This window comes from Morone saxatilis, unplaced genomic scaffold, assembly GCF_004916995.1.
Source record: "Morone saxatilis isolate NCDOM2014 unplaced genomic scaffold, NCSU_SB_2.0 Contig17, whole genome shotgun sequence".
Lineage (NCBI taxonomy): Eukaryota > Metazoa > Chordata > Actinopteri > Moronidae > Morone > Morone saxatilis.
The window spans coordinates 8,936,347-8,952,715 of record NW_023339729.1 but is presented as its reverse complement, the minus strand read 5'-3'; the positions used below and the strand labels follow the sequence as shown (position 1 = coordinate 8,952,715).

Sequence of the window (16,369 nt, the reverse complement as noted above, 5' to 3'; positions counted from 1 at the left end):
GGGCAGCTCACAGGGCCCGGTGGCTACGGCGACTGAGCCACCTCAGCTTTTTTTTGGTGACTGTGTGTGTCTTTATTTAGTGTGTATGTGTGTGTAAGCCTAAGGCGTTCAGTGATATGTCACTTCCTTCCTGTCAGGCCTATGTATCATTATAGCTCTGGCTGACTCTGTGGCCTCAGCGCACCCTCCTCCTCCTCCTCCTCCTGCATCTTCATCCCTCCACCTACCTTCATCTTCCTCACCTCCTCTGTAATTAGCTGTGTCAGCCGCTGAGCTAATGGGCTTTTATCGCAGCTAACGAGGCCAGATGATTCATCATTTAGAAAGTCCATCACACAACACAGCCCGGATTCACTTCATCAGGAGAAAATGCAGTGTGTGTGTGTGTGTGGAGGATCTATTGTCAGGAACCCTAACCCAAACCTGTAGGCCAGGACCGACCACAGTGAGCTGGGTGACATCACTTCCATGTATAATTACACAGCTTCACAGCAAACTGATGAATGCCGTCATGGTTTACAACTGACTGTGTAAATGACTCATTTTGAATTTGTACTTGTTCTCAAAATCAGATTTTCTATTCACTGAAGGACTCTGGTCAGTTTTTCACCTCGACTGAAGGTTTCTGTTTGATGGGCATTCATTCTAACGGTGAAAACCGAGAGATCAAAGGTGCTTTGATGTCGGCTGGAGAAGAGTTACAGCCTCTGAATATAATCCACTGCAGCACAGCGGGCGATTCCGTCGCTGCTTACCTAACATGCAAATCATTGGGAGGACAGGTTGTTGAAGTGAAGAGCTGGGTTTGATTTGGAGCTGAACTTTACTTGGTGGTTTGATTATTTTAATTTTTAGTCTTGTGCGGCCTGTTTGAGAGCACATAGCTCCATCAGAGAGGAGACTAATTAAAAAGACAGAAGCTGCGAGATTTAAATAACTCAAATGAAGAAGTGGGCGGAAGCGTTGAATGGGGACTATAGTCTGTCAGCAGGAAGTGGTCTGTCCACAAACAGCTTCAAACCCACTTCAGCCTCCATCGGCCTGTTTACTGTCTGACAGACCGATGCTTCTCATCTGTTTCTCATGGATCTATTGTCAGAAATGTAACATTATATTCATAGGTTTTCATTAGTGTATAATCACCTGAATATAGGAATCATTACATCAGAATGAGAATATTTACACTACCGCTACGTTTGTGCCTCAAAACCAGTAAAACCACTAATAATTCAGGAAAAACTCTTGAAACCTGTTATAAATAAGTTATTACCTACAGAGGGATCGGGTCCTCTTCTACGGAGTCCACCATGGGTCTACAGTAGACCAGAACGGACAAACCAAACACTGACTCTAGACAGGGTCGCTGCAATGCTCTGTGGCTACCATAGTTTCTCCTTCGGGTTTGAAAGAGGAGGGTGAGGCGGGGGGTTGCAATCTACAACTTCATTGCTAGATCCCATCATCAGATTATCACAATATTATTATATTTGTTACAGAATTCACTCGGGATGTACAATATGTTTTTTTGTAGCCGATACCAAAACAATAATTTCACATTAAACCCACTTTCCCACTTTTTATAAAAACTCTGCACCATCTCATCTCGGTATTTTAAATGTCCTCAACACCCTCAGTCTCCAGAATTACCTGCACCAGTGTACAGGCTTTCACACTGTGTACAACATCAGAGAATATCAGGCTCTCCGGGTACCGCCGCTATGACCACCATTAAAATACAGCACCACAGGCAGACAGCTCCCGCAGGAGGGTTATTCCTGGTAAGAAGATTGTTGAATCCTGAACATAACCGGTTCAAGAACCAGAGCTAATTAGGTGGAAAAGGTGGTACCAACAGTTCCAGTTTGGAGCCATGATTGGCAAACGTTACTGCACAGACTATTCCTCGCTAACATGTTTTCAGAAACATATTTTACAATGTAATATAATAATGTAATATGTAAAGGTTTGTCTGACGGCCAGCATGATGATCTGAGATGTGGCAGTTTGGAGTGCAGTGGCCACCTGAAGTGGCACAGCATTATCCTTACCTCTCACTACGCATGTCATTCAGAGGCAGTGGGCTCTGTTTTAAAGCCACTGAGCCCGCCATGTCCGAGACTAAATAATGCTCCAGATTGACCCGTCAACATGCTTTAGTCTTATTTTAGCAGTGTGTTTGAATATTTCTGAACTCTGGGTCCATAAACAGTGTCCGACTGCAACTGGGAACAAAGCTGAGACACATACGAAAAAAAGAAGTCACTTCAGCAGCTACGTCACACAGCTACAGTGCTGTCAGCATCACACTGATCTGAGTTCAGTGGCAGATCTGTCATTCAGTACACACACTGTTTAGTGTAGGCTAATTAGGCTGCATCTATTGTATCTGCTGTATCTGCTGTATTTAACAACATGGGCTCACACTCGTGTATCGTGGATGGTGTACTGTCTGCTAGATACGTGTCGCTGTGGTGAACAAAGCTATTGTTATTTTTATATATATTCATATATTTCAGTCTGTTTGTTGAGATCCTGTGTACCTCTGCTACAGCTTATAGACACACCAACACGTCATCATGTCTTTCGGGTCTGGTCCCACAGGACTGGTCCATCCCTCAGGTCGGGTCCCCCTAGTGGCCTGGCGCACTTCCGTTTTGTGGAGTGAATTTGCAGCGTTTCTCTCTTGGAGTTGTTTTGTTGTTTTGTGTGTTTTTGGTATTTGCAGCATTTTTCTTTGGCAGTGTTTTGTGGGTTTGTAAGTTTTTCCTTTTTCTTTTGTAACATTTTTGTGGAATTGCAGCATTTTTCTGTTGCCTACAGTTTTTCCTGTTGCATTTGTTTATGTGTTTTTGTTTTGCATCCCATTCCTGTGTTTGCAAGCGTTTTTGCCGTTTTTGTTGGCCGCCGTTTGCAAACTTGTTGGCCACCGTAGGTCAAAGTCAGTTTCACCTGTGAACATTTATAAGGCCCTGGAAAAAACACCTTTTTTGGAACAGTATTATCAACCACCATAACTCAGGAAAACAAAGAGAGTGATTGTGAAACCATGTTTCAGCAGGTTGGTCAGAAACTGAATTGGTGACACCTTTTTGAACTCTAAGGTCAAGATTTGTTGCCGCCCACCTTCACAAAACGCTTGTAAAAACCTATATAAATCCAAATATTTTTTCTAAACTTTTAAATGAGTCAATCTTTTTAGAACTACTTTCCAGCTTGAATAAATAGCATATCGAAATTATTTATTATAAGTTTGGGGGGATTTTAACCCCCCTTTAAAGGCCAATTGTTTTACCACAACTCCTGCCCTGGTTTTTTTTTTTTGAAAAAAACTAAATAATTTCTCCATGAAAATTAATGGCAAAAGATAATACTGCTTATAAATATTATTTTGGACCTGAGTTGGGTATCAAATGAGTTGGCAGCAACCAATTGATTTTATGCATTATTATTTCTGCAGTTGTCCAGATTTTAAACAAAAATCACACATTTGTATCCTAATGACTAATATAAAAATTAAATTGAAAAGCTTGTAAAAAGATCAAAATGAAAAATCTTAACAATTAAAAGGAAATGACTTAGTTTTATGTTAAGATAAACATGGGATCAAAAAAATGGCGTTTTTGAATGGTTTTCCCCAATCGGCCAGTTTTTCTTGCCGTAAACTTATGTGTGAGTTTTTGTGCAATAAGCCCTAAGGCCATTTTGGCTTAAATTGTTTTAAGGAAACAAGACCCAGAAATCTAAACAAAAGCAAAAATGAATATAACTTTTGGGCAAATTGAAGCTTCAATTCATTGAACACAGCCAAAATAGCATGAAAATAAAAAACGGAATGGTAGAAAAATGTACCCAGGAACCCCTAAGGGTTAATAAAATATAACTAGCACAGTACTTACTGTCTGATTCTGAACTTCAAGCATCATCAGAATCACGTGACTGCAGACATCGTAATTTGTAAATCATGATCCTGTGAGTGAATGAGTTTGACCTGCAGCTCATAGAGAGGCTATGGTATCCAAGCTGCCTCTAGTGGTACGTGGAGGAATCTCTGAAATAGTATTTTTAATTAAATAAAAACAAAAACATTTAATACTATTAAAATACTACAAAATATCAAATGAAAATACTATAACAGATTGCTGAAATGTAATGTAAGACTTGATTCATATGTGTGACAATGTTTAACATTTAATTTAACATGACATTTAACATTTTCTCTTCTTCTTTGTGACTTCTATTATAAACGTACAGTTCCTGTTGATTTAAGTTTGCCCAATTCAAAACAGTATTATACAACCTTATTTTAAATGATTATTAAAAATGTAGCTACTTTTAACACTTAAGCAGGCTTTAGCTTCTGATTGAGCTACTCGTTTTCAGTCCAGTCTGGCAACATTGCTTGTACTCCATACCTTTTCACATCTGTCTCTCCTCCGTAACCCTCTAGCAAGTCAATATAAAGACCAACTGCAACGTGACTGTTGCCTGGATGGCATTAGGAACATTCCTGTTTCATACACCTGTGAGAGGCGCAGCGAGTACATCACAGACGGTGCAGCTTGTGTCGAGGCCTTCCTGCATTGTTGTAAGGAGATGGAAAGCCAGCGAGCTGAGAGGAAGGAGGACAACCTCCAACTGGCTCGCAGTAAGAGACAGGGACAAGAAATAGAGCGATACTGGTAGTATTAAAAAAAGTAGTAAAATTAATGAAAATTACCATAGTAACTATTCTATGACATTTTAGGTGAGGAGGATGACAGTTACATGGACACCAATGAAATAGTTTCTCGCACCAAGTTTCCTGAAAGTTGGCTGTGGTCAGATATCAAACTGCCTTCTTGCCCTCGACAAACACCAAACTGGTGAGTCAGTTGAAACCTATACACACAAATGAATGCAGTGATAACCTTACATTTTGCCTCTTTTCTTTGTTTCAGTGACACCACATCAGTTGTGAAAAATGTTCCTTTGCAAGATTCTATCACAACCTGGCAATTCACTGCCATTAGTCTGTCAAGAACTCACGGTGAGTATTCAATGATTAAACTCTGTCTTATGTTTAGTTCTGCCTCTATCTTCAAAAACAAAAAAACCCTACGTTGCACCATTTCTCTTTTTTCTTAGGTCTGTCCCTCACTTAGTTACCCCTTTTTTCCCCTTTTTTATCTTTCAAGCCTTGTTTGTTGCTTACTTGTTTTCTTTAAGGTATCTGTGTGGCTGAACCATTAGAGATAATAGTACGGAAGGATTTTTTCATTGAACTAAAGCTGCCCTACACTGCTGTCCGTGGAGAGCAAGTAGAAGTTAAAGCAGTACTCTACAACTACAGCCCTGATCCTGCCATCGTAAGTCTGGATCATTCAAGCAAGCGGACACAACATTAGACATAAATAGCATTATTGTTATTTTCTGGGTAATGATACAGAGTACCTGAAATATTTATATATATGTGTGTGTGTGTGTGTGTGTGTGTGTGTGTGTCTATGTTAAATACTGATTCACTTTATGCAGGGTTTTTTATTTTGATCAACAACATATACCTCTATTTATCTTTGTCTTATTTTTAAGGTGCGTGTGGATCTGATTGAGGAGGCACATGTGTGCAGTGCAGCTTCTAAGCGCGCATTATACAGACAGGAGGTTAAAGTTGGGTCCAAAACGACACGATCTGTCCCCTTCATCATTATTCCCACGAGGGAAGGACAATATCGCATTGAGGTCAAAGCAGCTGTTAAAGACTCAATGCTTAGTGATGGAATTATGAAAATGCTGCAGGTGGTGGTAAGAGAAATATGCTCCATGTAGTGGGTTCAGAGCTTTTCTTCTGTTGTCTACAGCTACATGATAATGTATTTAGGCCTTTTCTATCTGTACAATAAGTGTCGGCAGCCACCTAAAACCAGCAGGACAGACATCTCTGGCACTCGTGATATAAATTTATTTACTTCTTGTGAAACACTGACACTCAATGACACAACAAAGATTTAAATATATATTTATATATAAAATATATAAATGCATGCAGTGTTTACGTGCATGTTTGCTTGTTTTTTTTTCTTCCTTATCCTTCTTTGCAGCATTGCTACACTTCTTCATGTGTTACTACCAGTGTCTGTCTATCAGCATCAGAATAATGTGAAAATGGTGTCAGGAATGTGTGTATCAAATTCCCGCATCCTCGAGCAGGTGCATGTGCTTCCGCATTCATGTACACGCTACAAAAATTGGAAAAACATTGCTCCATAGCGCCACTACTGGTCAAAAACATTACAGGGTACCTTTAACTGCTAGTTAAGTTTTTATTCACAATTCAGGGAACTAAAAGGTTTTTTAGAACAAAGTTTTGAAGTACAGTCAATAAAGTTTACTTAAAAATAGTTGTGATCCCTCATGTTTGTCCTAACTGTTTTTTTCCCAGCCAGAAGGCATACTGGTTAAATTTCCTCAGACTGTAACTCTTCACCCTGCAAAAATAAGTGAAGGTGAGTTCTCTCATTAAGCAGCTGCTGTATGGAAAAAAACAGTCATTATAGTATCTGTTTTAAAATTTTAATTTACAGGCCATTAACTACATAATAGTATTAACCAAAGTTGTAAAATTGCAATTACTCATTGAATACTGAATAGAAGCAACCTGTTACTTATACGATGTTTGTTATTTGTATATAATTATTTGCCTGTTAATTAAAAGGTTACCTCTGTTTATTATTTGTGAATTAATCTCAACAAATGTTCTACCCTTTAGATGGCAAACAAGTAGAAATGATCAACAGTAGAATTCCTATAAAAGATTTTGTCCCAAACACACCGACTAGCACACAGATCTCTGTGACAGGTAAGATTTGTTTATGGCATGCCTTGTCGTAACACGCCTGTAGTATTACTTCTGCATAAATGTGAATGGTTTTTGTCGCAAATTATGACCTCACTTGTGGAAATGTTTGCAGGAAGAGAGCAATCAAATAAGCTTGAGAATGACATTAAAGGGAAATCAATGGGTAGTCTGATCTACCAGCCCTCAGGCGATGGAGAGGAGAATATGATCCACATGACCCTGCCTGTCATTGCAACCACATATTTAGACAAAACCAACCTGTGGGAACCTGTGGAAATTGAGAAACGTAAAGAAGCCCTCCAACACATCAGCACCGGTGGGCTCACACAAATGCATTCATGAGCACAGATGCTAGAAATTTTATTTAAGGCCCTTATGTGTAAGATATAAAGCTTAGATACTTTGAGACTTTGGTAGACAGCAGTACAAGCAACTTCATTTAAAAGTGCTACCTAAACTGGCTTTTAGTACAGATTCAATAGAGTTTAGTTGCGTCAGTAAACGGTTTTGTGTTTGTTTTATGTAGGTTACCAGAATCAGCTTGCCTACCGTAAAAATGACGGGTCTTTTGCTGCTTATAAAAATCATCACAGTAGCACCTGGTGAGGCCTGTCAACACAAATGAACTCATACATAAATGCTTGCACATCCTCCCCTAACGTAGATTCTGTCTATGTGGGAATGGATTTTTTTCATAAAAGTATACTATTACACCTTCTCTTCTCTCCAAGGCTGACCGCTTATGTTGCCAAAGTGTTTGCCATGGCCAAAAATCTGGTGGCCGTGCAAAGCAGTGTGATCTGTGATGCTGTCAGCTTTCTGATTCTCAATGCACAGCAATCTGACGGCTTGTTTAGAGAAGATGGAACATTGTACCATGTAGAGATGATGGTGCGTGCCTTGATTGCATCAGTCTTCAACTTGGCACAAAACAAAAGACCATATTAAAAATCATTACATATCACTGACATCTGAATAAACAGATTTTTGGTATTGATTTACCCACGTTTGTGTTTTGTATGTTCGCTTGTAGGGTGACGTGCAAGGCGTAGATTCAGATGCCTCCATGACTGCCTTTTGCCTCATTGCCATGCAGGAATCACGCACGATTTGTGCTGCCACTATTAATGTGAGTACCATACCTGCATAAAATGTTTTTTTCATTTTCCGTCGCCTGTTGTTTTTCTTCATTTACCGACCCTACACTACAAGAGTAACTGTAACTAATGAAGTTCAGTATGGCTGGAAGTGAGAGAAAGCTATAGGTTTAAGCTTGTCCCAGAGTCTATTGTGGCTTTAAATTAAAAGAATAGCCACTGCCTCTTTCATCGGGGGGAGTTGTAGCTGTAGTCCACGCCCACTGTGGATATTAAAGAGAAGCAGGGGAAGACACTTAACTCTTTCTTAACTTAATCAATCAAAATTTAATCAGACAATCAAACAATAGTAATTTAATGAAAGTGAAAATGGCTCTAACATACCTGTCCCTAATTGCTTATTATATTCTCATCTCATCTCATCTTCATCCGCTTAGTCGGGATCGGGTCGCGGGGGTAGCAGGTCCAGCAGAGGACCCAAACTTCCCTTTCCCTGGCCACATTGGCCAACTCTGACTGGGGGATCCGAGGCGTTCCCCAGACCAGTGTTGAGGATATAATCTCTCCACCTGGTCCTCGGTCTGGACCCCGTTGGTCCTCCCAGGTGGGACGTGCCGGAACACCTCCTCAGGAGGCCGCCCTGGAGGCATTCCTCACCAGAGGCCCGAAACCATCTAAAGCTGGCTCCTTCGAAGGAAATAAGGAAGCGGCTCAACTCCGAGTCCCTCGCGGATGTCCGAGCTTCTCACCCTATCCCTAAGGGAGACACCGGTCACCATCCTGAGGAAACCTATTTCGGCCACTTGTACCCGCAATCTCGTTCTTTTGGTCATGACCCATCTCTCATGACCATAGGTGAGGGTAGGAACAAAGATCGACCAGTAGATCGAGAGCTTTGCCTTTTGGCTCAACTCTCTGTTTGTGACAAGCGTTGGATAAAAGGGATCGCAAAACTGCCCCAACTGCCCCAATTCTCCGGCCAATCTCCTGCTCCATTTTACCCTCACTTGCAATTACCAAATAATAACCCAGTGTTAATATATGTGTTAGTCCTGCGATAGACTGTTGACCTGTCAATTTTGTCCTGTGCCTCTCTACCAGTAAATGTTGAGATCCAGTAGATGTACTGTGCTCACAGATTTTCTGTCTGTTAAGCCGTCTCTGTTCTACCTTGATTCTCCTTTGTTTGTCCTTTCTGTTCCTTCTGTCCAGAGTCTGCCAGGCAGTATAGACAAAGCAGTGGCCTACCTGGAGAAGCGTCTGCCCAGCCTCACCAACCCATACGCTGTTGCCATGACATCCTACGCCCTGGCCAATGAAAACAAACTAAATCTGGATATCCTCTACAAGTTTGCTTCCCCAGGTTTCTTTATACAACAATATGCACATATTCAGAAACAGAGTATAGAATAGATAATGCTATTAAGTACAAATTGTAGCATAGAAACAGTCTTGCCATTTCGTTGTTAAATGTACTGTCCACTGCATTAGGCTACATATCCTGGCTTGTCAGTATACTAATATAATTTTTTTATTTTTTATTTTTTAGAGTTGTCCCATTGGCAGGTACCTATGGGACGTGTTTACACACTGGAGGCCACAGCTTACGCTCTTCTGGCTCTGGTCAAGGCCGAGGTGAGCATGACTCAGTTACTTGTATCTTTGTGTCACCGGTATCTCATGCCATAAAACCTTCAGTAGTCATCTTTCATGGTACTACACTAAAGGGCAGGAGGTTTGTGAAGACAGGCATTTTCCTGACTCAAAAGACCCTATGACATCACTGCTGGTCATTTTCCAAAAAACATTATAATACACAGATAAATAAAGTTGAGCTGCGCTTATTGGCTGCACTTGGTTTCGACTCTTCCAAAACAGGAAACAATGGGGACTTGCCTGGTCACACACTCGTATTACAGATATATAGGATGCTAAAATATGTTTCTAAAAACATTTTAGGCAAGAAATTCAGTAAGAAAACATTGACACCCAAAAGCATACATAATGCTATTATCTATTTCACTCTGAATGGGACCATAATTTACTAAATGAACATAATGCTAGCAATTGTGACCATAAATCACATTTGGGAAAAATGCAGGTTTAAGGTACTTGCGCTTTGGCCTCACATCTCAGACCCAGAAGCTCTGTCAACTAATTATATACTGTCAGTGTGCCCTCCTAAGCAGCCATTTTATTTATTTTAGTATAGAGGGAAAATACACTTGCAACTTGTTACAATTTACAGGAGTAATCCATTTAAGAGACAATGTTTTGTTGTGTATTTCCTGCTAAAATAAGGCACATATAGTAAAAATTGGCCCAGAAATTCAAAGTGTAGAAACTGGCATTGACTATAACCATATATGATAGTAATGATATTTCTGTTATATAAAAGCTATAACAATGTATTCTGTGTTTTTACTATCATCATTTTTAAAAATGTAATGCAGTCAAACTCAAAGATTCCAACCTTGTCCTCTGTTAATAAAGGCCTTTGAAGAAGCCAGACCTGTTGTCAGATGGTTCAACAAACAACGGAGAGTGAATGGAGGCTATGAATCAACTCAGGTAATGCAGACCTCTCATTCTCTATCTCTATCAATGCGTTATGTTTCTGTAGCACTATTTGACTTGTCTTTGTGGTACTCTGGCCTCAAACCAGTTGATAATTTTTTTTCTCTCTAGGCCACCATAATGGTGTACGAGGCTATTGCTGAGTACTGGGTTACTCCTAAAGAAAAAGAGTATGATCTGGATGTGGACATCTTGTTGCCAGGCAGGTCAAAGCCTGACAAGTACAACTTTAACATTGAAAATCACTTTACCACGAGAACATCTAAAGTGAGAACACACACACGCAGTGGCTCATTAATATAATCACTTGTTTCTTCTGCTGATCCACGTGTGTGTGTTTGTGCATATTTAAATCCCTACAGATCAATGATATAAATCAGGATGTTAAAGTGACTGCCACAGGCACAGGAGAAGCAACAGTGACAGTAAGTACTATTTAACTAACATCTGTTGTTTATTAAAGTGTCCGTTTTGAATCTTAGATAATATTATTTTTTTTTTACCTTATTGTTTTCTTTACCTATTGTTAAGATGGTTGCCTATTACCTTATCCCATATTACATGAACTTTTGTCTGTGTGACAGATGGTGTCGCTGTATTACGCTCTGCCTAAAGAAAAGGACTGTCAGAGGTTTAACATGTCAGTGCAGCTCATCCCAGGTAAATGTCTATGTTTGCGCATCCTTTTACTATTTTATGAGAAAACATTTTATGCTCATCTAATGTTTTGTTCCTGCAGAGAAAATGGATGAGGATGAGAAGATATATAAGCTGAGAATAGAGGTTTTGTAAGTACAATGAAAAAGTCATTACATAAAATGGCTTTATACAGAGCATTCTTTGACCAGTCCCACTCTATTGTTCCACTTCTTCCCCTCTCCGTTTCGGATTCTCAATTTATTTTTGTTGTTCTCTTTTCAGTGCTGTAATTGTTTTTAATTGCATTGTGTCGCTGATTTCCTTGTTACCCACTCCCATTTTAATAACTTTTTTGTTGTTTCCAATTATTTAATTTTTTCAGAAGGAAAGAGACAACAAATGTTGCCACAAAATATTTTTTTTGTCAACTTATTTAAATGTCTATTATATTTATTATATTTTAATTTCAGTTTATAGCTATATAGTATTCTGCCCACATTCTCTACAGGTATAAGGACAAGGAGCGTGACGCAACCATGACAGTGTTGGATATTGGCCTATTAACTGGCTTCACCGTTAACACAAATGACCTGAGCTTAGTAGGGCATACACACACTTACATGCACACAAAGATCTCAAAGATGTGTTTTAATATTTGGACACAAACATACAAACTGTGTGTGTGTGTGTCTGTGTGTTTGTGTAGTTGTCCAAAGGACGTGCCCGTACTATTTCAAAATATAACATGAAGACTGTCGAGTCAGAAAGAGGCTCACTCATGATCTACCTGGACAAGGTAAGACAACACTCTTTCTTCCTATCCCCTTTTCTCTCTGCTTTGTTCTTAATTTCTTTATCTCTACCTCACCTTGTTTTACATCTCTCCGCAGGTGTCTCACACACGACCAGAGGAGATCATGTTTAGGATGCATCAGAAGCTGAAAGTGGGCGTCTTACAACCAGCTGCCGTGTCTGTCTATGAACCCAACCATCAACACAGTACGTCTCAGAGACATCCAGAAACATACTGTATGCTGCCCTTGTCTCTGACACACAGACAGTTTGCCACTATTGAGCTTAAATAACAATTATTTGCTTCCAATAGATTTCAGTGAATAGGGCATTGTTAATAATACTGCGTTATTACAATTTCAAGATAAAACAATATACATTTCCAAATAGCTACAATCCTGCAATTGGCATTAAATATTTTTTAAATATGTTTCTTTCTTGTTGCAGCAACACCTTGTGTGAAGTTCTACCATCCAGAGAGGAGATCTGGACAGCTTCTGCGGCTCTGTAGAAATGATGTATGCGCATGTGCTGAAGGTAAACAGGATGTTGTCGAACTGACAACCTTAACTGTCTATTGTAAACATATATTTGTTGCATTTGAAATTCTTGCCAAGGAGATAAACCATATATTTCTCACTGATTTGGGGGTTGCACTCTGGATTATTTGCTTGTTTTAAGATCAGGTGAAGGAGATGGTCATTTAGGAAGATTTTTCTAGTCGACTAGTAGTCTTTAGATAACTACAGTAGTCATCTAGTTGCTGCATGTTTATGATATTAATTGAATTATTTAAATATATAGATTTTCACAGCCGTCTGTGAAATGATAACTGAAGAAGCAATAAACTTTCTGAATGTATCAGAACATCCAACAAGGAGACTGAACATTTAGTTAATTTAGTTTAACAGAGTATAAGATCACACTATTCTCATTTTTCAAAACATGGACAAATAACTTCCAACTTCACAAAAACAAATACTGGCAGACTTATTGATCTATAACCTCAACAGTTACTTCCAAAATAACTCGCTACAAGCTCGTCCTGGTCTGAGCTGCTGTAAATCAGCTGTGTGCCCAGTTCAGTTTTGTGCTCCATGGCAGTCTTCGCTGCTGGGACCCCCTCTCCTACCCTGGTAGTGTTAAAACTCCCCCTTTCCTTCAAGCTCCCAGTCCAGGTACAGACAGCTAATAGGACTGCTAACTAGCGAGTGGCAGCAGCTATACAGTCAGCATATGCAGCAATGCACAGGTAAGTGACGCCCTGTGTTGAGTTTTAACGTTGTTTTTGTTCGCATTTTTATTGATTTTCTATTAGTTCGTTCATTCATTTGCAGCATATGTTGAAAGTGATGATATTGGTATCTCATTTAATGGTATTTGTAAGTCCTCGTAATACTCTAGGAAATGGGTCCAAATCTCCCTAAAGGTTTTCAGGGAGCCTTTAAGGGTGTATCTGATTTTCTCCAGTGTCAGAAAGTGCATGGTATCTCTCTCCCCTCTTGCTGGGAGGTGTTTCCTCCCTTCAGGAGATATGACGTCTTGCAATCAGGGATGTGAATGCTATGACTGTGCAAGCTTTGCCTTTAAGGGAGCGAGTTTCAGGGGTGAATCCAAATAGTGTGCATATGGGGTTGGGAGTAATATCTTTTTGGAACATTTTACTGTAGGCTATAAAGATGTTGACCCAAAATGTACTGAGTTTGGGGCAGGACCAGAACATGTGTATGTGATCTGCTTGTTGGCCTTTACAGTCAGCACATAAAAGATTCACATCAGGGAAAATATTTGCCAGTCTTGCTAAGTGTGCTTTCAAAACAACTTTGAGTTGTATTAAGCTGTGTTGAGCACAAGAGGAAGAGGAATGTACCAGTTTAAGCACTGTCTCCCATTGATCATTTGTCATCTCCTCTCCAAGGTAATTTTCCCATGATTTCCTAACATCTTGCAGTGAGTGAGGAATGATATCACATATGTTAGAGTTTGAGTACCAAATCCTAAAGGTTGAGTCAGTGAGAAAGAGTGGAAAGTTATAATTATTCTTGATGAGAGAGTGTATAGATTTTGTCTGCGATTTGAAGTGTCTTCTAAATTAAAACCAAATCCTGTTATAGACCACCAGGTTGGAGAGAAATTGGTTTGGGGGAGGGGGCATCGGGGCACATAGTACAGACTTTGGCTAAGCAGACTACAGGCTTTTTCCATTTGCACCCAGGCCTCACATCTACCACCCTGATCTTTTTCCATCCAATGTAACGTAACTTTTATATTGCATGCCCAATAGTAATGTGTAAAATTAGGTAGGGCCAGGCCAGCAAACTTTTTATGTCTTTGAAGGGCACTTCTTTTTATTCTGTGTGGTTTGCCGTTCCAGATAAACGATAATATGCTACTGTGCAATGAATTTAAAAAGAGGTGAATACATTTAGGTAGTATAATCATTTTAATGAGATTAATCCGGCCAGTTATGGACAGAGGGAGGTTCATCCGTCTGATCATGTCTTTCTTAGATTTTTCAAATAAAACACCAAAGTTCTTAGTAAAGAGGGAGGAGAAAGCAGGTGTGATCTCAACCCCTAGGTATTTAAAGCCCTTTCTAACAGTTCTAAATGGGAAATGTGATGCAGGGATGAGGGTAGCGGGCTGGTTAAGAGGAAACATTTAGCTTTTTTTCAAAATTGATTTTGTATCCTGAGTGTTGTTTTTGTTCTGAAACTAATCTGACTAATGAAAAGGGCAAGACTCTTGTCAGTGACTATCATAAGCCGACTATTAGGGGGCAACCCTAGGTCATGTTGCATAATTCATTATAGTGTTGTTATTAGAACTTTCTGTCAAAGGCAACACGCACCTGCAGGTTCCTGTACAATCAGAGCAGCAGCCAGAGCTAAAGAATTACTTACTTACATACTTTTAAGTGTGACTTAGATTCAGGCTCTCACCCAACTCATCCACACACATACGTACATGCACATGTGCTTATTTAATCATCGGTTGTATATTCACTTTGTGCCTATTCCAGAGAACTGCAGTATGCAGAAGAAGGGCAACATCAGTAATGATGAGCGCACTGCTAAGACCTGTGAGACTCAAGTGAACAGCAAAATAGATTTTGGTAAGAGTTTGTTGTTGTGTATGTTTTCAAATGTGAGTGAGAAATTAAGCTAACAATCTGCAACTTGTCTGTCCACAGTGTACAAAGTGAGACTACAAGAGTTTACAGATGGTTTGTCCACTGACATTTACAAAGTGCGCGTAATGGAAGTCATCAAAGAAGGTGGGTTTTTATTTCTTTTGAATTGCCTAAGTGTTTGTTTTCCCAAGATGCTTTTCCTAAAGTACCTCAAAGATGAGGTATTTCTTTCCCTGAATTTTATGAGAAAGCCCCTTATAACACCTGTCACATTCACCCATTTATTTACTGATGGCAGAGGCTGCCATGCATGTTGCCAACCTGCTCGTCATAGCGCTTCCTATCCAAAGCACTAATGATGATACTAATACACATACACATAACACCGCAGTTAATGACTACAATGTTATCATAACTGATACAAAAGAGCTACAAACATAAAACCCAGTTTGTAATAAACCATAGTTTTGCTTCAAGCTTGTTCTATCTCTTCTATCTCCTATGACAGGAAATGATGATGTGGGTCCTGTGGGTAAGCTGCGCATATTCCTCAGTTATCCACACTGCAGAGAAGCTTTAGATCTGAGAAGAGGCAACACGTACCTTATCATGGGCACATCCAGAGATATTTACAGTGACGAACAGAGTCAATCGTAAGTTTATTGTGTCTGTGTATGTCCGCTGTGTTTACCTCCCTTGTGATAATTTCAGCATTTAAACTTTAACGTTTGCCTGCTTTCTGTTGTTAATCATGTACTTGCATGTAAATCAAGTTTAGTTTAGTTTATGTGGTATTTTAAATTTAGTTTTTTGAGGGAAAAACACAACTTTGCACTTGATTTTTATGGTCATCCCTTTTTGATTTATTTCAATATGTTACAGATAGCTGTCCACATAAAGAGCCAACGTGTTTTTCACTTTGCTCTCCTCAGGTATCAGTATGTCCTCGGTGAGAGAACCTGGATCGAGTACTGGCCCTCAGAAGCAGAGTGTCAAACTCAGAAACACACTGCTGCCTGTTCGGGCATTAAGGAGATGGCCCAGCGATACAAACTCAAAGGATGTCAGCAATAGAGAAAGGGATGGAAATAAAATGTTCTCTTTATTTTGCATTATTCTGTAACACTAAATTACAGTGTTAATATTTAGCGCATATGGGGTATCAATAAAATAAATGTATCGTGGTCTAAGATATTGTGGTTCAGAGATATGTGTTGTTTGAAACAAAAACCCAGCAGAAGAATTTACTAGATGTGCAATTTTTATTTGATTTGGAATGTTATGTTGAAACCTTTT

The 16,369-nt window shown here is 39.5% G+C and overlaps 1 protein-coding gene across 1 annotated transcript in view; it reads left to right on the top strand.

The window, feature by feature from the left end:
- LOC118326570 (complement C3-like) overlaps positions 1–16,369 on the top strand; it is a 34,428-nt gene that overhangs the window by 15,103 nt on the left and 2,956 nt on the right. Inside the window, 26 exon segments of the mRNA XM_035659589.1 lie at positions 4,448–4,645; positions 4,745–4,862; positions 4,938–5,026; positions 5,206–5,345; positions 5,569–5,781; positions 6,419–6,482; positions 6,746–6,835; positions 6,948–7,151; positions 7,362–7,437; positions 7,567–7,726; positions 7,869–7,964; positions 9,145–9,295; positions 9,482–9,567; positions 10,426–10,503; positions 10,621–10,776; positions 10,872–10,934; positions 11,094–11,169; positions 11,249–11,297; positions 11,657–11,747; positions 11,855–11,944; positions 12,039–12,147; positions 12,388–12,477; positions 14,963–15,055; positions 15,134–15,217; positions 15,582–15,726; positions 16,006–16,144. Coding sequence (XP_035515482.1) covers positions 4,448–4,645; positions 4,745–4,862; positions 4,938–5,026; positions 5,206–5,345; positions 5,569–5,781; positions 6,419–6,482; positions 6,746–6,835; positions 6,948–7,151; positions 7,362–7,437; positions 7,567–7,726; positions 7,869–7,964; positions 9,145–9,295; positions 9,482–9,567; positions 10,426–10,503; positions 10,621–10,776; positions 10,872–10,934; positions 11,094–11,169; positions 11,249–11,297; positions 11,657–11,747; positions 11,855–11,944; positions 12,039–12,147; positions 12,388–12,477; positions 14,963–15,055; positions 15,134–15,217; positions 15,582–15,726; positions 16,006–16,144 — 2,948 coding nt within the window.